Source organism: Musca domestica, unplaced genomic scaffold (assembly GCF_030504385.1).
Source record: "Musca domestica strain aabys unplaced genomic scaffold, Musca_domestica.polishedcontigs.V.1.1 4, whole genome shotgun sequence".
NCBI classification, from domain to species: domain Eukaryota; kingdom Metazoa; phylum Arthropoda; class Insecta; order Diptera; family Muscidae; genus Musca; species Musca domestica.
This window is the reverse complement of record NW_026712328.1, coordinates 13005855-13031592: the sequence shown is the minus strand read 5'-3', so window position 1 is coordinate 13031592 and position 25738 is coordinate 13005855. Positions and strand designations below refer to the sequence as shown.

Below are 25738 nucleotides of genomic sequence, written 5' to 3'. Positions count from 1 at the left end.
ATATATATTATACATGTATAATCAGAATCTTATTTGAGAAATGAGCTACCATGGTACCACGATGAGGAGGAGATACCAAATATTTTTATGACGAATATCGGGAGGTATCGTTATATGGGGGCTATACCAAATCGTGGACCTACACATGCAACGTTTCGCCAACGGAACTAGAACCCATTATGACCTATAAATACCAATTTTCAGACAAATACGTGAAAAAATATGGCAAAAATCATCAAATTACCGAATATCGGGAGGTACCGTTATATGGGGGCTATACCAAAACGTGGACCTATAATTACAATGACTCGCCACACCAACTGGGACCCATTATGATCTACAACTACCAATTTTTAGAGAAATTCGTGAAAAAATGTGTCAAAAATCATCAAAATACCGAATATTGGGAGGTACCGTTATATGGGGACTATACCAAAACGTGGACCTATACATACAATGTTTCGCCACACGAACTAGGACCCATTATGACCCATCCAATACCAATTTTGAGACAAATCAGTGAAAAAAATGTGGCAAAAACCATCAAAATACCGAATATCGGGAGGTACCTTTATATGGGGACTATCCCAAAACGTGGACCTATATATGTAATTTTTTGCCACACGTACAGGGACCCGTTATGACCTACAAATACCAATTTTCAGACAAATCCGTGAAAAAATGTGGCATAAATCATCAAAATACCGAATTTTGGGAGGTTCCATTATATGGGGACTATACCAGAACGTGGACCGATATATCTCATTTTCAATACCAACCATCCTAGACACAATACAAATTGCTCTGCTAAATTTTGGCGTCAAATAATGTGGGCTGTATCTTGATTTGAACAGACAGACAGACAGACATCGTTAAATCGACTTAGAATTTTATGCTGATTATGAATATATATATATATATATATATATATATATATATATATATATATATATATATATATAAAGCGAGGAACCTCGTGACCAAACCTCTTTGCCAAGTAAACACGATCATTTTGTTTGTTTATAAACTGCTGGACAACGAATGTTTTCTCATCGGAGGAAACGAAATTCGGCAATTCACCAAATTTGGCCAAGCGAAACAAATCTTTAGCTTTTTTGAATCTATTTTCTTTCTGTTGCGGTGTGAGTTCTTGCACTTTTTGGAATTACAATGCCTTTACCCCGAGCTTATTTTTCAATATTTGCTGAATGGAATATTGCGTTATGTTCAGCTCACGAGCCGTTTTTTCGGCCACTGCGACGCGGGTTTCGATCAAGTCGCTTTTTTACTTTTCGAACCATTTTTGCTGATGTTGCTGTTTTCTTCCGTCCAATTCTCTGACGTCGGGCTACGCTACCAGAATCACGGTAACGAGCGATGGTACGAGACACAAAAGATTTATTCACATTTAAATGCTGGAATGCTCTAACGATAGCCACTTGTGGTTTTCCAGCCAAATATAATATAAAGACACTATCACGCTTGAATTCCATCACGAATAACTTTTTTTCTGGAAAATTCTCACCAAAATGCTTATGTACGCTTATAAGCAATATAATGAGCTGTCACTGGAATAATTTTAACAGCTGTCCGTCGAGTAGCTTAGGAATTTCAGCAGTCTGAAGTTGGTTGCAGTTTTTTCATCTCACCCTGTACATTGTCAGCAGCTACTGTGCGATTGCATACCAATGTTTATCATGAGTTTTATGTAGCGAGAGGAAGGACTTCCCATTGCACTCTAAAATTAAGTTTCCATTGTTACACCATGTTATGGTCAAAGTTTTAAATAATGTTATAAACTGCTTTGAAACCGCACATATTACTTAATTTTTGAAGACAAGTATGGTCCGGTCTTGTACGGTAACTGCTACATTAATTGTCTCATTGTGCAGAGGGGGTGTGTACTCCACACAATTAATAATAACCAAAAAATTACATCTTTTTACAGCTGTGCATTTGTACAATTATGATTCCGTGCGTTCCCACGTTGGAATAATTACCATGTAGAGGACTGATAATACTGAATGGAATGCTACGAAACTAAAAGAAGAAGTAGACGCTGAATTGCCATAGAAAATATTATGTCGCAAGGTACAAGCAAAGCCTATAACAATTAAATATTTAGAAACATAGTTGAGTGGTAGCCTTGTTCCAAACTTCTTAAATAATCTTACTTTTTTTCTTACATAAATATTTTAGGTGTTTTGATATTCAAAAAAATATTTGTAATCCTTGTAGTATTCCAAAGTCATGGGAACATCTTTAATTCCTAAATAATTCTTAAGCTTCAGCATACCTTCTCTTTGCAAGTTTGACTAAAGCTCAGGAGTTATGTCAATTTCATCTCAAAGCGCCCTGAGCAAGCTATAACTTCTATGCTATAAACCGAATCCGCAAGGTTTTTATACTCCGCAAGGAACTTCGATTTCAAATCATTGCCTAATTCCATAAAAAGAAATGGAAAATATTTTTCAATCTTTAGTTTTTTGCAAAGTAATTTATTTACATTGTTATACAATGGGAGACAATATGAGATGTGGAATTTTGAGGAGGGGTTATAGTATTTGATTAGTAGATCAACTCCACATGGGCCGTTCATACCCTTTTTATACCCTCTACTATATTATGGAGGGTATATAACTTTGACATTCCGTTTGTAGCTCCTAAAAATACTAATGTCAGACCCATCCAAGTATATATATTTCATCATTCCGATGTCCGTCAGTTTGTCTGTCGGTTGTAATCACGCTATCTTCGAACGAATTGTGATAGAAGGCAAAAATTTGGCACACATATGTATTTTGCCAGTAGACAGGTTAAGTTCTTAAATGTGGCATGTCGGTCCACGTTTTCGTATAGCCCCTATACGACAATAATAATTCTCCATTTTTTTATTTTAGCGACATTCTTCACTGGAATTGTTTCAAATTTCGTATTGGTAGATCTTAATGAGTTATATAATCTATGACAAAAAATTACTTATGCAGGTCCACGTCTTCGTATAGCCCCCATATAACGGTACCTCCCGATATTCGGTATTTTTATGCTATTAGAAATGTCCACGACTGCACTATTTTACTTTTCGATTTTATATGCATTCAAAATTTTAAATCGGTATATTTTGTGGGTTTTAAATAAAAATAAAACAAATTCTAGAATTTCAAATATACGTAAAAAACTTTTTGATTTTTGTCTTTCCTTCAGCGTAAACACACAAATCACTCGGTATACCAACTTGTGACCATGCTAAGTACAGCTGACCATGAAAAAAGTAGGAACATGCCAAATTTAGTCCGCATACACGAAGAATTTGTCCTTGTGATTTACTAATTGTCACTTACAGTTGAACTGCATTTCCGTTGCTAGTAGAGGGATTTAAGGTAGCAATACAACTGAACCTATATACTTCCCTGTAAAAATCGCAGCCTCAATTAAATTGTTATGTAGTTTTTGTTGTTGCAAAATGGTCAGGCTTATCCCTTTATTGTTGTTTTTATAAAAACAACGTTTGTTTATTAGTGGAGAACGATGGTAATGTTTACCAGGGGGTAAGGCAGGGAATACCTAGGTTTCGGAAAGAGCCACCAATCCTCATCAGTTCCCTTGTTTTTTGTCTGGGATATTCTCCCCAGAAGTTATTTTAAAATAACTTCTATGACAAAAAACATTTTTTACCCAAGTGACGAGATCGTAAGCTCAATAGAAGAGGAACCAAAGAATTAAATAAAACTAAAATTCTTTTGGAAAGTCTTCTAAATCTTACAACCGCACTTATAACCATTTTCATCTTTCTCCACTTGTTATGCTTTCGTTCAACCTTTTTGTCATAGAAGTTATTTTAAAATAACTTCTGGGGAGAATATCCCAGACAAAAACAAGGGAACTGATGAGGATTGGTGGCTCTTTCCGAAACCTATGTATTCCCTGCCTTAACCCCTGGTAAACATTACCATCGTTCTCCACTAATAAACAAACGTTGATTTTATAAAAACAACAATAAAGGGATAAGCCTGACCATTTTGCAACAACAAAATACTACGGTATCCCGAACAAACAAGCCCACTGTTCTGTTATGTAGTTTTTTTATTATTTTATTATTTGACAATTAATATTTTAGACCAAATTCCGTGATATATTCCACACTTCATTGACATTGACAGGAAAATCTCTTCAGTGGTTTTGTGTCTTAAATTACAAACGTACAAACATTTTCCTCTTTTATAGATATAGATTAACATACAAAAATACTTCCTAATATTTTGACTTTACTTCGCTGGATTTATGTTAAATGTTCGAAATTTGAATTGTATTACTTGTAGAACAGTTGATTAAAAACACGGTCTTAATTTCAGGTATTTTTTTACGTTTCTGCCATATGTTCCAACTATTTTACAATTTTAATAGTCTCAGTAAGAAGAACCTTCCCTACAAAAAAAATATCAATTTTCCACAGTCCAAATATGCAGGCACATTACGTTTTTATTATCTATTTTGAGCGTTTAGCCATAGCCATACATATTGGGGACCCTTTATCTAAGCTAAGCAAATACTATCTTCTTCAATTTCATTGAAAAAAATGACGAAAATGTATGTACGTTCGTTTGTAATATATGTACTCGAAAACCGCTGCACAGATTTTCCTGAAAATATCCAAGTATGCTACTAAATCGCCTGAAAGTAACATAGGTTATATACATTTTTGAAATTCCACTTGGAACTGGAGATACAGCATCAGAATCGGAGGTACCTTCAAAAAAATTAGATTTTTTATGCACATATCTATTGATCGTTTACAAATACACTCTTCAAATTTGGAATGCGTAAAGGAATTTGGAACAAAAATAAATTTTGTCAAATTATATTAAAATCGGTATAGATTTGAATAGATCCCATTTATTTTCGGCCGATTTCACATATTTGATGCACTCAACACGATATGTAGGTCCGACTCCAATGAAATTCGGCATGTGTGACTTAATTTGGTATAAAAATAAATTTGTCAAATTATATTAAAATCGGTTCAGATTCGGATATGATTGTGCCCTTGCAATGGTATTAGGCTTACAGTAAAAAACTACACAAAAATTTAATTGAGGATACGAAGTACGTTGCTGCCTCGATTTCTGTAATTGCAACAAAAATGCCACTCAACTTCTAAAGATTGCAAATTCCCTGCAGGCTATGCGGACTAAATTTTATTTTTTTTCGAAAGGGGTAGCGGAGCGCACCGTTCTCAGCTAATACACACATATATATATATATATATATATATATATATATATATATATATATATATATATATATATATATATATATATATATATATATATGCGTTGACAGATAAAACGACAAAAATATGGGTTTTAAATGAATATTAACCTAGCGTTTAAAAGGCCTTAACATTGATAACTATATGTTGTTATGATATAAATTCACCTTGTGACAATAATTACTCTGCCTTGTCAAATATTTATATTTCTGTCTTTAGTTTAAAGTATGAAAAGTCATAATAACACAATTCTCAAAGCAAAACTGTAGAAATGCCAAATCACAATAAAATTATTTTTTCATAAAATTAAAAAAAGAATGGGCTCAACCGGGATTTGAACCCGGGACCTCTCGCACCCAAAGCGAGAATCATACCCCTAGACCATTGAGCCGCATGATATTTGTCTGCATACATGCCTTTCCAAAGATACAGCACATTTTCATTCACGTTGTTGAGATTGATTTTTTTTTCTTAGATGGAAATGTGTGTTGAACAAGACAATGTGTTTTGCTAGCCGAAGTGATATCACGAATAAATAAATTATGCCGCAAAGTATGCTACACAGACTGAGGAAAATATAAATTGTTTCTTAACGGCCTTAGCGCTTATTACACTTTCGCTATGGATTACAGTCGGGCAAATCTTTTTATAGCGTGATTTTACCTAAAAAATAGGCGGGACAGATTTACGTAAAAACGTTGAACGTTTACAGCATTATCTGCCCATTTGTCCCCGTTTCTGCGTTTATGACTTTCGAAGTTATTTAGAGAAGGATATACTTTTGCAAAAATTTAATTTTTCATAGAAATGCTTCAACTGAATTAGGAGGCCATTTCGTGGGAATATCACTGTGCTCAGTCGTGTTTGTAAAATAAGATTATTCTGAAAAAATTCTCACTCATCTGCGTACACCGTACACAAAAAGTTTGCACCGATAAATGGTGACGTCTTTGAACATAACTGTTTTTGTAATTATATTACTTTTTGTGTATTTTTTTTTGACAAGTTCAAATTTATATCTATGAGCTTTCTCGAAACAGAACTATAAAAGCTATAGCACTATTTGTGTAAATAAGCGATATGTCTTTCAGAAGCCTCTTTTCTCCAAATTCAGATCTTATCAAGATTCACAAGTCAAACCATCCACACTATTGTAGCCCACATTGACTGATTTATGTTTCGATATTCGGACAGGGGAAAGAAAGCACCTTAACCTTAAACATATTTCGTAGGATTTGAAAAGATCCAATTTTCCTCAACCTCTGTAAATATTATCCGCCAAAGTTAGATAAATAAATGCGCTGATGACTTGAACGCAATTAATGTTATTAGGATATTCAAATCAGGTCAGAAGTTGGGTTCCAGTAAATGATTTTCGACCACATCTAAACCTAAGAAATACCAGGTGCTACATTTTTTAATAATTATAACTCTTACCAAATGTGAAATAAGCATCTAATTGTCTTCAAATTACACACATCACAATTTTTTTATTAACCCAAGGTCTGGTATGAAGACGTAATATATCGGTCCTCATAAAACACGAAATTAACATTCGATTTCTTCAGACTTTGCACATCTCGATATATCTATCAACACAAGATCCGTTATAGAGATGGTAGAGATCGGACCATTCCTTCTGGTACCTCTCCTACATAGGGTTCAAGTTTTTTTTTTTTTTGAGAAACAAAACGCGACAGAAAGCGGAATAACAATACAACTTTCTTCAAATTTCACACATCACAATATTTTTGGGAATTTGTTGTGAGGATGATATATATCTGTCATAACTTGCGAAACAAGTCGGCGATTATTTAGAAATTGATATATTTTAACAACATTTTAATTGTAATTGGAGAATACCATTTGTTATTCAAAACATTTCTATTGTTATTTCAATTATTTCATTTGAATTATTTTAATTGCAATTCGATTTATCTTGTTTGAAATTAATGTTAAAAATTTGATTTTTTTGTTTCGAATTCACGAAATTAAAAAATTCGAATTATAATTGGAAGTATTTGAAGTTCAAATCAAATTATTTCAATAAAAACATAAACATTTGAATTACAAATAGAGTCATTCAAACTTTAAATGGTATGTAACGAATTACAAATGAAATTCTTGATTTACAAAAAAGGGGTAAAAGAAAAATAATTAATTTTAGTGATGAGATTCTCCGACTTATTTTGAGCTAAATCATAGTTTCATACGTATCTGTGTAAAGCTGAAATGTTCTTCTTTCAAAGCTGATATTGAGATACCCTTAGAAGTTTCCGAGTCCGAAAGGTAGAATGTAACAGCCAAATGAGCTCGTTACATCCACTCTACTTAGTAGTGTAGGGGTCTTACGGCTTATTTTCAAAAAATTTTCAGTTGATATTAATTGCACATAACCGAAAAAAGTCTATTATCGAATTATTCATTAGTAATTTTATGGATAACCAGATTGTACACATTACTTCATATTATGAGTCGATTTATTGAAATATCCACCTCGTTATGTATTCTGTACTTGTCTATTTACTATGTTCAGGATTTTTGATATTAAGGATTTTTAAAGTGGCACTTGCTACTCACAGGGGACTCGACAAAATTTTTTAATATTTTGCGAAAATCGCAGTCGTTTGTATTTGGAAATTGTTACACCCTTCTTGATCAACAGAAAATTCTATGTCAATTTAGCCATGCCTGGTATTAAAAATGTAGCATATAGTTCCACGTTTAGCATTTATGTCACATTTCACACAGGAATTAGTATTTAAAGTTCGTAATGCGTACGAATTCTTGTGACAGAAAATTGCTTATGCAGATCCACGTTTTCCTTTTTATATCTATATCTTTTTTAATAGAAAATTATCTCTACCGGTCCACATTTTTGTATAGCTCCCTTATAACTTTACCCAACCATATTCTGTATTTTGATCATTTTTGCCACATCGTTGCCACAGATAATTGTTTTATACAAGTCCATGTTTTCGTGTAAACTGCTGTTTTTTATGCGGGATTTTTATGAATTTTGCAAGTTCCTTCCAAATGATGGAGGGTATTAAAAGTTTTGCACAGTCGTATTTATCTGCTTTTTTACTTACATTAAAACTAAAAAAATTGACAATTTGAGAGAAAAAAAAAAATGTCTCGTTCTTATTTCGGATCCGATTGACCCTATGTCGCTTTTACTTTGTTATAAATATATTGTTTTCTGAAATTGTTAAAAAAAAACTCTTGTAAAACAAAACTCTTATGGAAATGGAAAAATGTAACTTTATTATTATTTACATGAATTTACATAAATATACACATGGACAATACTATGAAACGGATATTAGTTTTTACTTTATTTATATTTACACTGAAAGCATATTTACGGTTTCACTTTGAATGTCAAAGTATTCTATACTAACTAAAAACAAAATTCAACGAAGCAAAGAGAATTACTTGCTCTGGGTATCCATCGATCAAAAATATGTTACCCTCAATTTTCAAACATTTCTAAAATCCAATTGACACCACAAAACGGAAATTCCAATGAAAAAACTTTCTCTTTGCTCCCCCGATACATTTATGCTGAGACCAAAACTAAAACTGTACATATTTAGGAAATTGGAAAATTTTCAAGGGTTTATCTTAATATTGCAACTAAATAATATTTTTAAGCACCTTAACAGTAAAGAAGAGAGTGATAGGCGGGTAAGTGAGATGTGTGAGGGAGATGTAGACAATGAGATGTAATAGGATAGTTGTTCGTTGGGAATCTCTGCAATCAGTTGAAGATGTCTTCAAGCAATTCCTTTGTTATAATTCGATGTGGCCGAGTTGGATTCACTTTTGGACGCTGATATAAACGAGCGTTTATCGCATAGAGCCTTGGCGACAAATCGCAACGCACATTGAACCACCAGTCACAAACAAAAACGGCTTGCGAGAATTGTGTTCCGTTTGGACACAAGAACGATGCCTGCCGACCATCAATATCGCAGTAGTGCCAACCTGAAATTAAAAAAAAAATGAAATAGCTTTATTGAATTTGTAAAATTGTATTAGGTGTTGGAACAGTTATCCCTATCTGATATATGTTTGTAAAGCGTCCCCCATTCATTTGAAATTGTATTTTATTTCTTAATTCTCTACGTCGTTAAGAGGGAACTACGGAGGGGAGGGTATATTAATCATGCTATGAAGGGTCTATTGACATTGTTAATCCATTTGGTACAAAGTATTCGAAGTTGATTCAAATTCAGAAAATAGAAGAAACACAACTATATTTTGATCGAATTCAGATGTGACAAAGAATGTGCCTTACATCAAAATTTGAAAACATTTTATTTGCTCTGCCTAAAACAAAAGTTTGGAATTTATTATTAAAACAAAGTTTATTTATTTTTTTTTTTTTTCAATAAAAATATTTGGCTGGCTTGTTTCCTTGACAGGGTAATATATATTTCGAATATTTTGCGTTTTTTTTTTTAATTATTGAAATAGAGATTTCTTTTCTTTGGTAACTCATGATGTCTTTTTATAAAGGATATTTTTGTCATTGTCGTCATCATTCTAAAATTATGATTTGTAATAATTATGAACTCCTTGCATCCCAGTAAGATTTAGACATTTGATGTATTCTATGACAGATAAATTATAGAATATTTTGATTTGTTACGATCCCATTTAAGTGGAGTTTTAAACTCTATTTTGAAAAAATACACGTTTGATTGACTTGTGGGTTAATATTTTCGACCAATCCGAAAATATTAAGCCAGTAAGGAAAAGTCAAAAGTCGAACGAAACCGACTATATGATACCCTACATATTTTGGAGAGCTCCCGTAACAAAAGATTTTATTCGAAGTAGATCCTACCACCTATCAACATTTGGCTTTCGACTAAATTTGACGGATATATTTTTATCTTTTATCAAAACGTATGTCCCGAAATTCACTCCATTTGGGCTGATATAAGCCATAATTTGCACAATAAACCTGAAATCGGATAAAGAATATATATGGAAGCCATATCCGAATCTTAGCCGATCCCGATAAAATTTGGCAAAGGTATTTAAACGCTATAAGATATCTGATACCAAATATCATTCTTGTGGAGTGCATATTACGAATGTGAGGGACTTTAAACCTCAAATCGGATGAAACATATATATGGGAGCTAAAGCTATGTGCCAAAATTCATTTGGTCATTTGGACTGATATTGGGCATTTAGTGCACAATTAATCCGAAATCGGTTGAAGATATGTATATACGGGAGCTATATCTAAATTTGAACCGATTCTCACCAATTTCAATAGGGTTCGTCCTTGAGCCATGTCTTGTTTGCAAAATTTTTTGTCAATTGAACAATTAATGCGACCTACATTTTGTTCACAAGAATGCATCGACAGACGGACGGACTGACAAGCATAAATCGACTCAGAAAGTGATTCTATGAAGATTCCAAGAGTAACTATGGGTCTATCTCGCTTCTTTCTTCATGTTACAAACAAATGAACAAAGACATAATACCCTTACCACTGTGTGTGGTGTAGGGTGTAAAAAATGCTGTATAGGGGAGAACTTTTCTTCTCTTTTTTATACCCTAAAACACTATGTGTTGGGGGTGTTATAAGTTTGATTGGGCCAAAAATTATGTAACACCTCGGAATATTGGTCCCCGACATTGTAAACTACATATGGATCTTCTTATCTCGTCGAGCTGAGTCGATGTATGTATGTTAGCTATGTATGTCCGCCGTCCGTTTTTCCGTCTGTCCATGTTAATTTGAAATCAAGCTACAGGTCGCAATTATGAACCGATCCTCACGAAATTGTTTTTGGAGATGATCGCAAAATATTTACGGGTTAAAATGGACCAAAAACAGAAAAAAATTCTTGATTTTGCTGTGGCTCTACAGGCCACAATTATAGACCAATCGACGCGGAATTTTGCATGGAGTTAGAGTTTAGGGCTGTGCAGAAGACTTCCTATTTGGTTGGTTATTAGACCATATTTAGGGGGTAAAATAGACCATAACTTTTATGTAAAAAATACGAAAATATCCACTAAACCGCGAATATTTTTAATCCTGGGGAAATCCCAAATACCCGAAAATGTAAATTCTGACCGTTACATTGATGATCATATGCAAGATATCGCAAATATAGCAAATTATATGCAATTTCATACATCAAAGAAGGGGATGCTAGTTAGACCGCTAATATGTCAAGAACCGCTGGATTGATTTTCACAATTTTTATCAATTCGGAATGTTCTTTTCCCAAAAAAGGATAAAATCTAAGAAAATCGCGTAAAAATATTCCAATAAAAAAAGCGAATATTTTTTGTTACATTTTTTCAATTTTTGTCAAATTTTTTATCGCATGATATTTTTTCATATTTGACTTACAATGTTGAATTTTAGGTTTTGTAATATTTTTCACTTTTTACACAATATTTTCTTACCTTGACACCGGGTCTCCATGTCTGCAAAGAATCCTGGATACGGTTGTTCATCGCAGTAGAAGTTTGTGTATGGAATTGCCGACAATATGGGATAATCTACACCGGGTCGTCCTAAAAACAAAAACAAAATGGCTATAGAATTTCATAATTTCCAAATATATTCCAAACAAGTTTTAAAGGAGTGACTTTTATGGATGGCGAAAGAAAAACGCAACCCCTCTCCCGCACTGAAACAATCGATTTTTTTTAGTTGGTCATGTACTCGAATCTGAGGAAAAAAATTATAAATGGATACAAATGTCAAGCTAACAAAACAAAAAAAAAATGAAACAACAACATCATCATATGTAGTCCATACTAATAGACCCCAATTTGTTGGCGATGCATAAAAGTGTCAAATGCATTTGGATTGTGGAAATCCACGTAATTTGACCAAAACAGAACAGAGCGAAAAAAAGAAAATAACAAAATTCAATCGAATGCAAACACGACAAGAAGAACACAAGAATATTATGACTATGGACAGCAGCATTGGAAGTGTGCGTTTATTTGTCGCATCAGCCGGACAAAGAAACAATCAGCGCCAGTCGGTATCCCGCAGCATCAAACCTCGTCCTAACCGAGCTCTCCAGCCACACTCCCCGGCCGAACACAGTGTGTGTTCTCCATTAATAAATGAATTTACGAGAGGATGCACTTTAAAATTCAGTCGTAAAAAATGTTTGCCGAAAGTATTTTTTATGAGATTCGATGGAAAATGCATTCATTTACTGGAGCAACAGCATCGCAACAAATGAAAATGAATCGCTGCAGCAGCGTTGGGCAATGAGGTGGCTGACCAATACTGCCATCAACTTCAAATGCCCATCCATAAATGGAGTTCTGTTTTTTTGGGTATTATGGTGTGTGTGTGTGACATGATGCTAGTAAATTTCCAATTTCTTCCATAAACAAAGGCACGAGCAACAAGTTCGGTGCTCTGTCGTGCATATGGAGGTTGCAAGATTCTTCCAAAACAATTATGACTGCCTCGAGGTTATTTTTGCGGTCAATTAGCACTGCAGCATATGCGTTTGGTTTGCTTCAACATTTGGTTGCCGTAAAAAAGTTCGGAGTTGGTTCAAAATCAATTTATTTTTGTAAAAATACTCACTAGCAAAAATAAAAATATCTTTGAAAAAAAAAAAATATATATATATTAAGCTCCTTTTTGGAATAAGGTATTCATAAGGGGACATCAATTGATACCGGTGCTGAAAAGAATATTTTAAATCTGTCGGTGTAAGTCAAGCCTCTCAACGCTCAATGATTATACAGCAATTAGTCTCAGACAAATAATCTATGTCAAATGAGGAAACTGAGGTACATTAAAAATGTGAAATTACAAGTCCAGGCGCACAGATTTGCTCGTTTTTACTCTGAGTGAAACTTGCTCGCGAGCGGTATTGTTCGAGGAGTAGAATTTGTACATGGATTTTACATTTCACTCTTTTGTTTTGTGTGGGAGCGCTCCCAAGTCTCTTCTGTTTCGAAAATTAGAGGGACGAGGAGTGTTTGCTCTTAGAGTGAAATCGAATGGGAAAAAATATATTGTTTCTGATTTGTCTGTGTGTGTGTAACACAAAACAGTTTCGATGTTGCTGTAAACTTGGGAGAGGGGTTAATAGTGAAAGAAATCAAAGGAGAGAAACACTAGAAGAAAGGGCGCAGTGGATTCTGTTTACAACGCGTTTGGTGTCGTTTAGTTTGCTTCTGTGGTTTAAGAAAATACACACAAAATACAATTCTTACTCGGCAAGAGTAGAATATGCTCGTTTCCGAACAAATTTTGCTCTCACTCCAAATCGAGAAGTGTATACTCGCCCATATTCGAGCCAAAACGAAAATTGCTCGTTGTTTTTTTTCTACCTCCGAGAGTTTCACTGTACTCGTTTGGATTATTGTTACTCTCCTCTCTTTCTCACAAAGATCTTTAGTTTTTTATGCTCTATCTACTGTAAAGTATCTCCAGATTTAGATTAGGCAAGTTTACTTGTTGTAATTTTTTTCGTTCACTTTTAAAGTTGCCTCTTTCATTTATACAAGTCAAATCTATCCCAAAAAATTCGATTTTTATTTATACACAAAAGGAATTGCTTGAAATTATGTATGATATGTATGAACCTTTCTTTCCTTTTCCATCATCTAACTCCCCTAGCAACGGAGACTTGCCACAAGTAAACTTGCCTAGTGTAAATTTGGACTGTTACTTGAAATGAAATTATTTCTTTTGATTCAATCAATTGCGACATCTAGTTTACCTGGTATTGATTTTCCCAACTCCAGATATTCTCGTACCGAGGGACTTAAAAAATTCGTTGGTATTTCTGGAATGTCTTTATCAGGATTACCATTATCATCACTTTCCAAATCTTGTGGTGGTTCGGGCTCAAAAATTATTGTAGCCGGAGCTCTGGGTCTCTTTGCCCTTTTTGAACGTACTGTCTCCCGACAATCTGAAAAAAAGTGAAATGAACAAAATTAAATCATCTATGTATAAATACAAAATTTAATAAACTAAGGATGGAATATCATTCGGAGTGATGAGGAATTGTGAAATGTGTCTGGTCTATTGGTGTAAGGGAAAGCATGCAAAGGGAAGTCGTCAAATGTTTCACTCGGAGATCCTTAGCCCTATCTTGCCCTCTCTCCCACCTGGGAAATACCCTATGTCCTTGTGGGATAAGAAGGGAGATCTGCTTAATAGGTGTTTAATTGTGGCTATTTTTTCACCAGGAACACCGTTATCTCATCCTGAGGTCAGTTATCTGATACTGCAGTTGCCAGTCAGTAAGTTTACCGCGATTCTCAGACCAGACCTACTAAGTGTCAGAAGTGAGCTTGTTGTTCTTCTCGAGTTTACCGGCCAGATGGCCTTAGAGAACCAGAAATCGGTCTCTAAGTGCCATCTTCTTCCAGATTCCTCGATGAGAGATTTTTTGAAACAATTGACATAATAGCTTATTGGTGATTTAACAGTCTCATCAATCGGATCCGCCTGGAGTTAATTCATCAGCCACTTAATTTCGTGGAGGGCGCGTGTCAAGACTGGCTCTCGATTTAATGGCACTTGATTTGATAGGTTTGAGGGCCGTCAGACAGACCGGGATCTTCCAGAGGAAAAGGTGGACATGTAATCACTAATTCTATCAGAACTTGGACATACTGATTAATTGGTATGTCCAGGATTCGTGCATGTCCAAACCGAGAAGAGTACCATTCCCAGCTTCCCGTAGTCTCAACGCACCTCTTTGCTGCTCAAAATTGAATTGTAATATCCAGTGGCTGGAACTTTAGTAGCATATTCAATGCAATGATTGCAATACAATGTGGTTAATGTTGATTCAATCGCGTGCCACTATCCAATGTATGTACATATATACATCCAGTGTACATCTTGTAATGTAAGACCCCAGCTCTTCCCTATGGCGTTGTGCAACGTGGTCCTATTGCGTACGCTCATCGTAGTTCTAAGATCGTACTGATGTATTTAGCAGACGAGGAAACATTTAGTCCAACTCCATCCAGTACTGGAAACGAAAATTGATTTTTTTTTTTTTGAGTAGTACTTATTCATATTTCGCAGGGTGTACTCCAACCCCATTGTCAAGGGTCCAACCAGACAGCTGCACTAGTGAGCTTTACATTAGATCAGAAAAAGTAATAATTCAAATTGGTCGAAACTCACAAATATCTTGTTGATCAACAGAAGCAGAGGTAAGCCAACCCTCTCTCTTTCTTATGCTCGAATTGATTACCCTTCATTTTTATATTCTATCAATCCATTTAATCAGTACAGATGAAATACCAGATCATTGTTTCACATTGTTAAAAGCTCCCACTATATCGAGAACAGCCACCAAAGTAAAGTTGGAATTTTCCATAGGTTTCCCAATGTATCCGACAACTTTGTGTTGGCCTCTTTCCATTGACGAAACTTTGACACAGAAGTGCTGCGATGTACCTATTATGTTTGTATGTAGATATGAACGAATTTCCAGGTCCAGTAACCTCCCCTAGGTCTTCATTAGAAAAAAAAAGATTCTATTCGGTCTAATGTGTGACTTTGTTTTCCGTCTTTGAAAATATATGTCACCATTACCTATTTCCACAGACAGGTGTTAAAGGACATTTGGTATACAAACGCAGGCTTTTGTATCTGGTGGATATATGCGAATCATATGTGCCTTTTTCGTGACACTAGGAAGATACCGAAGCGATCATTCTATGTTAATAAAATAAATTATACAAGTTAACAGAAGTGTGTGGTTCCCCCGAACGGTTTATCTTTTGGGTCTGTTACAATAAATTCTGAGTTCAACTCGCCGGGCATAACCACACCTTTAACATAGGATATATAAAAACTAACCAAAAATCGTTTTTCCTGGAAATGTATTATTCCTTATTTTTATATTAAAAGGAATAAAACGCGTTATTAACTTATTGTTCATTGACGTCCAAAAGAAAAGGATATACCAATTAGCAGTCCAGGGGCTGGAATCTTGTTCTATGAAAATATGAAATGAAAAATATTTCCTTTATAAAATTGTTCATTTAACATTTCTGTCCTTTATAAAAGATTTCATTTCACATTTTCATAGAACAAGAATTAAGGCCCAGGACCATTCTCTTGGTCCCTTATGGAAAATATTGAGAAGGTCATGACGATTACTATCCATTGGAATTACAAAAAGGTAGGGACATTCAAAGCGTTTCCAAGGAAATCCTTTAAAAAGGAAAATTTAATTGGCCCCTATACCCTACAGGGCAAAATAACGTCTGAATCCCCTTCCTGTGTGACCTTCTTGTATAAATCTTGTGTTGGTTCTACATAGACCTTGCCCATACAGTGTTAGGCAAGGTATGACATAAATATAATTGTATGATTTCTTCAACGAATATCCTGTTAAAATTGTGTAACATCATTATACAACGATTTAGTTTTGGATTTATTTATATAGTGGATTATTTATATAGTATTATTAATGGATTTATTTATATAGTATTATTGTATTATAAAAAATTCCCCACCATTTAATATTGGACAAATTGTGCTTCACACCATGTTGTTCCAGCTGACTCTTTGTGGCACCAACTGGCTTTCCTTGTACCACCAAACTTCGCAATAGAATCCCTGTTAATTCAATGCCTTGTTAATGAATCACATTTTGTGATTTCCAGTAATTCGCAGTTGTGTTGTAACTTTTGGCTACGGCATCTCCCTCAACACGACTCCAATCTTTCAGTTTGCCTTGCTTAGTTTTGATGCACTCCGTCGTCAGCGATGGTTTTGAGTTGAATAAAACCTTGAGTTGTATAGTATTTTTTTTTCTTATCTCAGTATAAAATACGAATAATGTTCCTCCTTCCCTTCTCATCGTTGGGGTGTCTTTCAATAATGCTGAGAACACTTAGTAGCATTCGATTGTTTGCTGTGAAAATTTCCACCGCAAGATCCATCTCCGTATGTTGACAATGTTGCACGGTTTCGTTTGCCAAGGTTAACAGACACCACCGTAGTCGCTTCTCAATGGTCACGTTATTGTGCAATTAATTGTATTCTTCATAATTGTTTTAAAGTTGAATCGAAAAGATAATGTGAAATTAAAGATAATTTTGGTTTTTACCTAATTTCGTATATTTTTCTCTATTATTTCAGGTAAGAGATGTGTGGAAATGTCGCATGATTGGTAAGTTAAGATTGATTATTGCCGTGTCACGCTAGCCGCATGAGACCTGCTGGGAGGATTTCACAAGAACAAAATAATGCAAATTACTTTTGAAAGATTCCAACTTAATCGAAAGTATTAAGACATCAGGCAGGTCATGAACTTAATTTAGTCCCAAAATCTGCACTGGAAACCAGTTACATTCAGATTTTACTTCATCGCAAGTCGATCAGAATCACTAGTTGAATCAAATAGATAGGAATACTGTCAAATTGGTGACTGAAACTCGCAATGTCAAATGTTTAACCACGACATTATGAGGAGATGAATAGATCCATAATATTATCAGTACATATTGGTCTATGTTTTCAAACACCTCGAAATATTTTTCGAAACGCCATGAAGGGTATAGGGCAACAAAAGTCAAACTCTATAATTTTTACATATTTTTTTTTTTTTTATTTTAATGAATGAAAGCAAAAAATGTCGGAAATACCATCAAATTTTAGAATAAGTTTAGATTTGTTTGAATTGGTCACCTTTGGCACGAATTATGGCCTTCAGACGGCTAATGAAACCGTCACATGCTGCCCCAACGTTACTCTGGCCCATTCCCGGCGAAGCGCATGTTTGAGGTAATCGACACTTTGGTATTTTTTAGTGCCAACCTTGCTTTTCAAAATATTCCAGACATAATAGTCCAACGGATTGGTATCCGGAGATTTTGGTGACCATTGTGCGCTGGAAATGAAGCGAGGAACCTAGTTTTGTAACCATTCCTGGGTGGCGCGTGCTGAGTGCAATGGTGTTGAGTCGGAATGTCCAAGGTCTGCGGCCAAAATGTTGGCGTGCCTTAGGCTTTAATACACCCTCCAGAAAATTTTCGCGATAATATTCGACATTTATTCTGATGCCACGTCGATTAATACGAGCGGAGAGCAATCATTGGCTGTTATGGCGGCCCACACCATCACCATGTCCGGCGCTTGAGTACTGATGGCCAAGCGAAGGTGCACATTTTCAGCTGAACTCTTTGGCAAGTAAACACAATAATTTTGTTTGTTTACAAACTGCTGGACAACGAATGTTTTCTCATCGAGGAAAATCAAATTCGGCAGTTCACCACTGTCGGCCAAGCGAACCAACTCTTTAGCTCTTTTGAGTCTATTTTCTTTCTGTTGCGGTGTAAGTTCTAGAACTTTTTTGGAATTTCAATGGTTTAAACCCGAGCTCATTTTTCAACATTTGCCGAATAAAATATCGCGATATGTTCAGCTCACGATCCATTTTCGGCCACTTCGACGTGGGTTTCGATCAAGTCGCTTCTTTACTTTTCGAACCATTTCTGCTGATGTTGCTGTTTTCTTCCGTCCATTTCCTTGACGTCGGGCTGAGCTACCAGTATTACGGTAACGAGCGATGGTACGCGACACAAAAGATTTATTAACATTTAAATGCTGGAGTGCTCCAAATATAAAGAAATCACACTATCGCACTTGAATTCCATCACGAATAACTTTTTTCTGGAAAATTCTCGCCAAAATGCGTTTGTAAGCTTGTAAAAAATAATTTGAACATCTTTCGGACGATTTGCTTAGAAATGACAGCAGTCTTAAGTTGGTTGCAGTTTTTTCATCTCACCCTGTATATACACTATTTATAAAAGTTCCCATATTTCGGTACATGGTGTTAGTAGGTACTTCAATGTTTCAACTCTTTCAATCGTAATGGCTATGGTGTGGTACTCATCGATTATCGATGGGAGGAAATTCAAATTAGGTAAACGTTTGTGAAGGTCCAATGCCTACGCTTTTGGTGAAGTAGTTCTAATTCCCCATATTTTATATCGCCGAAATGCACTGTGCAACAAACAAATAATTCAAGGAAACCTATTAGATTCTAGGGGTGGAGTTAAAATTATGAGACGCGTGTATTGGCAGTTTGAAATTTTACATCGGTTGGTAAACAAAATTGGGAGGCGATATTTCGGCCTTTTTTAGATTTTTCAAAATATGCGGACTAAGATCTTTGGAAACCATGTATGTTAGGTGCATAGTGACTTTGGCAATATTTTTATAAAACAATTGAATGAATGAATCATTAAAGGGGTCTTTCAGGTTAAAAACGTAATTATATATTCCAAAGCTTAATAATAAAAACAAGAGCTGTTAGAAACTCTTTGCAAATTTCATTTGTTCAGTGACTCATAATGAAATGAAATTTGATTCAAAAATTCAAATTTGGCACTATCAAAGAAAAAATGTAAAATTTGGACACAGTTTTGAAATATTTAAAATTAACAGTCAAAAATGTAAACAAACAATTTCTATAAAAAAGATAGACATTTGTAGTGTCATTTTTATCGAAATAATTACATTATGTTGTATTTTAGATTTTTGCTTTAGCTTATCAACTATCTATGTTCAAATCCAAAGAGAATTAATTAAAAATGCATCACTTTTCCATGCAAAACAGCTAAGGAAGTAGGAGTAACAAAATTTTCCACTATTGTATGTGAAATCCTAAATATATATAAATTAAAGTTGAATAAATGAATAAATTCGAATTGCCTTAACATTTCACCTGGGCCTAAGCAATCCGACTCACAGTGACAAATGGCGAATGCAATAATTTACACATCTCAAATGATCTGTGTTCGTTCGGTGCTTCTGATAAGTTGATGTGTCGATACTTTTTAAATGATAAACCTTGCATTTTTTGTTCACGCATTAACCATCCATATATTATGTTAATAAAACATTAACATTTGTACATTTATTAATGCAATTTATCTGCATAGAACGACAACTTATGCCGACAGGCAGAATCTAGCCCTACAGCGAATTTTTGCTGAATAAATGTTCAGCCTTTTGTTTGGCTTTGATAAAAACAAAATAGTCTGTATAGAGAGAGCTTATTTCAGTGTCATTTGTACCATTCTACATACGAACAAATTATAGACGGAATGAGGAGTTATAAACAGAATAACAAACTATATATGCCCTCCATAGTATAGTGGATGGTATAAATAATAATGATCAGGAATTTCAAATTTCCAAAAGTGAAGAAGCGACTTCATCGAAACCCGCGTCGCAGTGGCCGAAAAATGGCTCGTGAGCTGCCAAAAAAGTCAGCTGAAAATGTACATCTTCTGTTGGCCACCAGAACTCAAGCGCCGGTCATGGTGATGGTGTGGGCCGCCATTACAGCCGATAGTCGCTCTCCGCTGGTATCAGAATACATGACGAATATTATTCCGAAAATATTCTGGAGGGTGTATTAAAGCCTTGGGCACGCAAAAACTTTGGCAGACCTTCGACATTCCAACAGCACCAACGCACTCAGCACGCGGCACGCGGCACCCTAGAATGATTACAAAATGAGGTTCCTCTCTTCATTTCCAGCGCACAATGGCCACCAAAATCTCCGGATACCAATCCTTTGAACTTTTGTGTCTGGAGTATTTTGGAAAGGAAGGTTGACACTAAAAATACCAAAGTGTCGATCACCTCAAGCAAGCGCTTCGCCGGGAATGGGCCAAAATACCCAAAATACCGCAAAGCAACATTCTTGCATCGTTTGGACCATAATTCGTGCCAAAGGTGACCAATTCGAACAAATCTAAACTTATTCTAAAATTTGATGCTATTTCCGACATTTTTTGCTTTCATTCAATAAAATTAAAAAATAAATTGTAAAAATTATTGCGTTTGACTTATCCCTGTATCTTTTTATCTCACCCTGTATCTACTTTACTTAATATTGTGCAGTAGGAAAGATACACCTAAGTTTACATTCGAGGAAAATTTTTATACCCCCAACCCTATGTCAATATAGGTTATATGTATTTTATTTAGAGATTAGGTTTCTTTGAACATAATCCGTTTTAGAACATTTGGAGTTAATCTAGACATTTTCGTCTGTCCTTCCTTCGTCTATCCGCTGTCTGGTGTTCACGTAACTCTCAATTTGGTCCAAACTTAATATATCCAGCAAAACTTGGAAATGTAAGGAGACGAATAACCCAAGAAAAGGAAATGTAAATAATCTTCCTTTTGCATCAGCAGTAGGTTGTAAGAAATCATTAAGCAAAAGAAACTACAGTCCTCATTACCAAATAATGACTAACGTCGGCACAGCTTGTGCGTGTCAGACTACGAAGTTTGTGAGTTCGATGCTCATCGTCGTTAAACAAAGAAACAAATAATAAAATACGATAAATTGTTGATGTAAGACTGTTAACAACACTTCATGTTCGCAAGAATGGCTCTGTGTGTAGTGTGCATACATAAAGTTGCGAGTTCAATACCTGCAGCGGATTAAACCAAAATGGAAAAATGCAAAATTAATTCTAAAAAATTTAATATTTTTGCTACATATTTGTCAAATTCCCAAATATAATTAATAATTACGAGCGACATGTCCTTGTAAAAAATGTGTTAGTTTTTTTGTTTGCAAGTGGCTACGAAACCAGGAAACTCATTATTTGGTAATTCATTTTACCGAACTTAGATTAAATTCGGAAATTGGCACTATCGGCCAACTTTTTCTGTTACGTCCACAAAAGGAGTACCCGAACATCATCATATCAAACTTTTTTGAATAACAACTCATAAAACTTAAAATCGGTATAGGATTATCTTCACTTCACACATATCAAATTTTTACCATACCTAGAATTCGGATAAAGATCTAATCTGTCCACTCCCCTACTTCTGGTACTGAGTTATAAACAGTCAAATTTTTCAAAAACAAACCGTGTTTCTTGCAATTTTATATCATCTCACAGTGGCTTTCACTATTTGTAGTTAGATTACTAATGACATCACCAGAACCAAACCGCACCAAACTGTAATTTTTTCTAGATGCATTTGTCCAAAATCGACAATTCTGCAAATTTTGCAAAAGTACAAACTGGCATTTTTAAATTCCAAGTGTTCCATATTCTCATCAAGTAAGCATACTTCCACGTCCATACCTTGAATTCATCATTTCAACCTTCCCATGAACAATGTGTGCTTGCTTCTATGTAAGAAGATGAAATTTAGTCTTATGAGGGAGCCAGAAAAAATAGTGGTATTGCCGAATTTGCCTGAAATGTCCAAAAAAGAGACAGATTTTGAGCAGATTTTTTATTGTTGATCCTTAATTACTTCCTCTCAATAATTTTCATTTGTTGGCTCAAAAGGAACGATTGATTGGAAGTTATAAGACTCTATATGTAACTCTCAGGAAACTTATTGGAATAAACACCTATATTTTTTCTTCCTATAAATAAATATACAATCATATTGAAAATCATATTTATCAATATTGTGAGAACTTATCCAAAACTCATGCCCTAGTTTTCTTATTCCCCCAATTTTTTTTCAAAAAAAAGGGTGCATGCGAAACCTTTCGACAGTCACACACAATTATTCTGCCTATGAATACCTATGTAGGAATTGTAATTATTGTTTCAATGTTAATGACGCTCTTAATGCCAATAAACGTGCATATGATTGTCATCACAATCCTCTATTGTGGGCCAATCCTTGGCTCATGTTTTTTATCTGAACTTAATATCATTTGCATGTGTTTTTTTGTTCTGCAAAAACGGTTGTGTTTAAAAGCAATTATTCCGTTCATCCCCACTCCATTATCTATTTTTTTCATTCCTCCTACCTTCATAGATTATGAATTAAAAAACACTCTTCTGATTTATTACAATTGTTGTGATATAATTATTATTATTTTATGTTTTTTGAAGGTAAATTAAATTTGCCTTCTTGCTGATGAAACGGTAGTGCGAAGCTTCAAATATGTATTTAAGTTTCAAAAATCAAGTCAGCCAAAAATCAAATTTCCTACCACTAGGTAATGAAAACAAACTGCCAATAGGCTGAAAAAGATGGTTGGCTCCTTGAGTGTATATGTGTGTCCGACCGAATGTTATGTATTCCAGACCCTGCGTCGGCAAACGAGGAAAAAATAACAAAATGCGATGAGTTACAGATATAAAACTTTAAACCAGCCATGTGGCATAGTGTGCTTTGCAACAAATCAGAAGAGTGTGAACTCAGTGTCAACAGCGAACAAAAGAACAAGATAGAAGGTGGATTCTAAAAATAGAACAAGTATTTTTTATTACTTATTTTTTAGAAAACCCATTATTTGGTAATGGCAGTTTTTGCTGAGACGGATTACGTAAAAGGAAATCGAATTTGCTGAAGAATAATTTTGTCTTTGACGTCATCCTTCTAAAATGCTGTTTTGTAGGAGAATTATGCTTAAACTCTATTTTTATACCCACCACCATAGTTTGGAAGGTATATTAAGTTTGTCATCATTTTAGACCCCACAAAGTACATATATTCTTGATCAGCATAAAAGTCTATGTAGATTTAGCGATGTCCGTCCGTCTGTCTGTCTGTCCGTTCGTCCGTCTGTGGAAATCACTCTAGCTTCTGAACGAATTAAAATAGGTTGATACAAGTTTACTCAAATGTGTGTTTTGGTATTGAAAATGGTTATAGCTGTTCCTCCCAATATTCTGTATTTTGATGATTTTAGCGACATTATTCATCGGAATTGCCTCAAATTTCGTATTTGAAGTTTCTAATACGTACCACAGCCTGTGTAAGTACGATTGCCTATGGAGGTTCAACCCCCATATAAAGATGTTATTTTTGCCGATTTCAGCGCTAGGAAAATCTAGCAATAAGCAATAAATATTCAAAAATTACATATTTCCCAGCCGCCATAAAATAACACATGTGAACAATTCAGTGATCTTGTGCGTTGACGCATACGATAATGTGTGAGATAATAAAGCTTACGACCCATACGCACAGACATCGATGGACTCAGTAGATGCACAAGACCACTTGAATGAGATGTCAAGCAGCCCTGCAATGTTCTCCATTCAATATTAGAATAGATAAGAACAATTGTATGGCTGCGACTAGGTTAAGTTAGATTAGTTTTTATAGCACTTAAGAAACATATTTTTGAAATAAAATCAGAATTGAATCAACAGCCAAACCATTCGGTTGGTTTTCTTTTCTCACTTACATTTGGTCCTTCGAGCCGGATCCGAGTGTTGACAATCGAAGAGGGAGATTGGACTCTATTATCCTTTACATTGGTCCTTCGAGCCGGATCCGAATAAAGAATAGAGTTGACAATCAAAAAGGGAGATTGGACTCTATTCTCCTTTACAACTGGTAATGGTCGATACTGGTAATGCAGAAGGTATGTGGAATGTAGCACATATCGCTAACAAGTTATTGGTACAATTTGGAACATTTTTACCCTAAACATACTTTTTTCTACATGGTTAACATATTTTAGCACTATTCGTAAACTTTTGTATGATCGTAACATTATTGTCCATTTTATTTTATTTATTATAGACATTAAAAAATGTTGGCGCAGAGCTTTGGGTTTCATTCATCGGTTTCATTTCGAATCGGCTTTGGATTTATCCACTTTGTTACGCATGGGCTTTAAATATTCTTGACAGTAAAATGAATATTGTTTGCCAAACCCGTAGGCATTTATCTCAAAACTCATAAACGTAATGCAATTACATTTTTTCATCCATGTTGGAAAACAAATCAGGTTAAACACCTGCAAATATTTTGTGTACATGTGTGTGTGTGCACTGTCGGCGGAACAAACGCCAATTAACTCCACCCAACATAAATAGCGATTGAACCGAGTTCGTACATGGAGTTCAAAGTAAAGCAACCACAAACTGATACGAATGTAACACGCAATGCATATGTGCTTACATACATACAACACGACTTTGATTTGTTTTACACAAAAATGTGATCTATCGTTTAGCAACCTAAGGTAAAATGCCCAATTGGGTACTAAACACAACTACCCAAGGTCTCGGAAAACTTTACAAAACTTTCGATTATTTTGCGTAAAACACTGCATATGTTCAAGTTTTATTTTCGTTTTGCTCTACACTTCAATATTCCTGAAATGACTTCTTTTTCTTCTAAATTAATGTAAGTTAAAAATTAGAAGAAAATGGAACATTTATATCCAATTTTATGCCAAATCATAAATTCCATATTCATCTCAGGTTTTTGGTTGAGAGAAATATTTAGATATAGCAAGAATGGCTGACTTGTTTCGTACGTTATGACAGATAAAAGTATTGAAAATTATGACCCTTTGTGAGTGAGTACCAGAAGGGGTTCGAAGATATGTATCACCTTCACAACAGATAAGGTATTAGCAAAAATGTTTGTATGTGTGAAATTTGAATAGAGTTTGATGCTTATTTCATTTTCTTTGAGCGGTTTGCTTTTCAAAA

At 34.8% G+C, this 25738-nt stretch overlaps 2 protein-coding genes and 1 non-coding gene across 10 annotated transcripts in view; 1 reads left to right on the top strand and 2 right to left on the bottom strand.

Moving 5' to 3' along the window:
• Positions 1-25738, top strand: part of LOC101894940 (uncharacterized) — a 193321-nt gene that overhangs the window by 125859 nt on the left and 41724 nt on the right. The window lies entirely within an intron of this gene.
• TRNAP-UGG (transfer RNA proline (anticodon UGG)) lies at positions 5589-5660 on the bottom strand. The gene has a single exon. It is a non-coding gene; the product is annotated as a tRNA-Pro (tRNA).
• The window catches only part of LOC101894671 (uncharacterized), a 46408-nt gene continuing 29180 nt past the window's right edge, over positions 8511-25738 (bottom strand). For all 7 annotated transcript variants that reach the window (XM_059126603.1, XM_059126605.1, XM_005189206.4 and 4 more), the window contains 3 exons: positions 14017-14211; positions 11717-11827; positions 8511-9259 (listed from right to left, as the gene is read on the bottom strand). In XM_059126603.1, the coding sequence (XP_058982586.1) occupies positions 9033-9259; positions 11717-11827; positions 14017-14211 (533 nt within the window). In that variant the 3' untranslated portion in view covers positions 8511-9032. The remainder of the gene's footprint in view (positions 9260-11716; positions 11828-14016; positions 14212-25738) is intronic.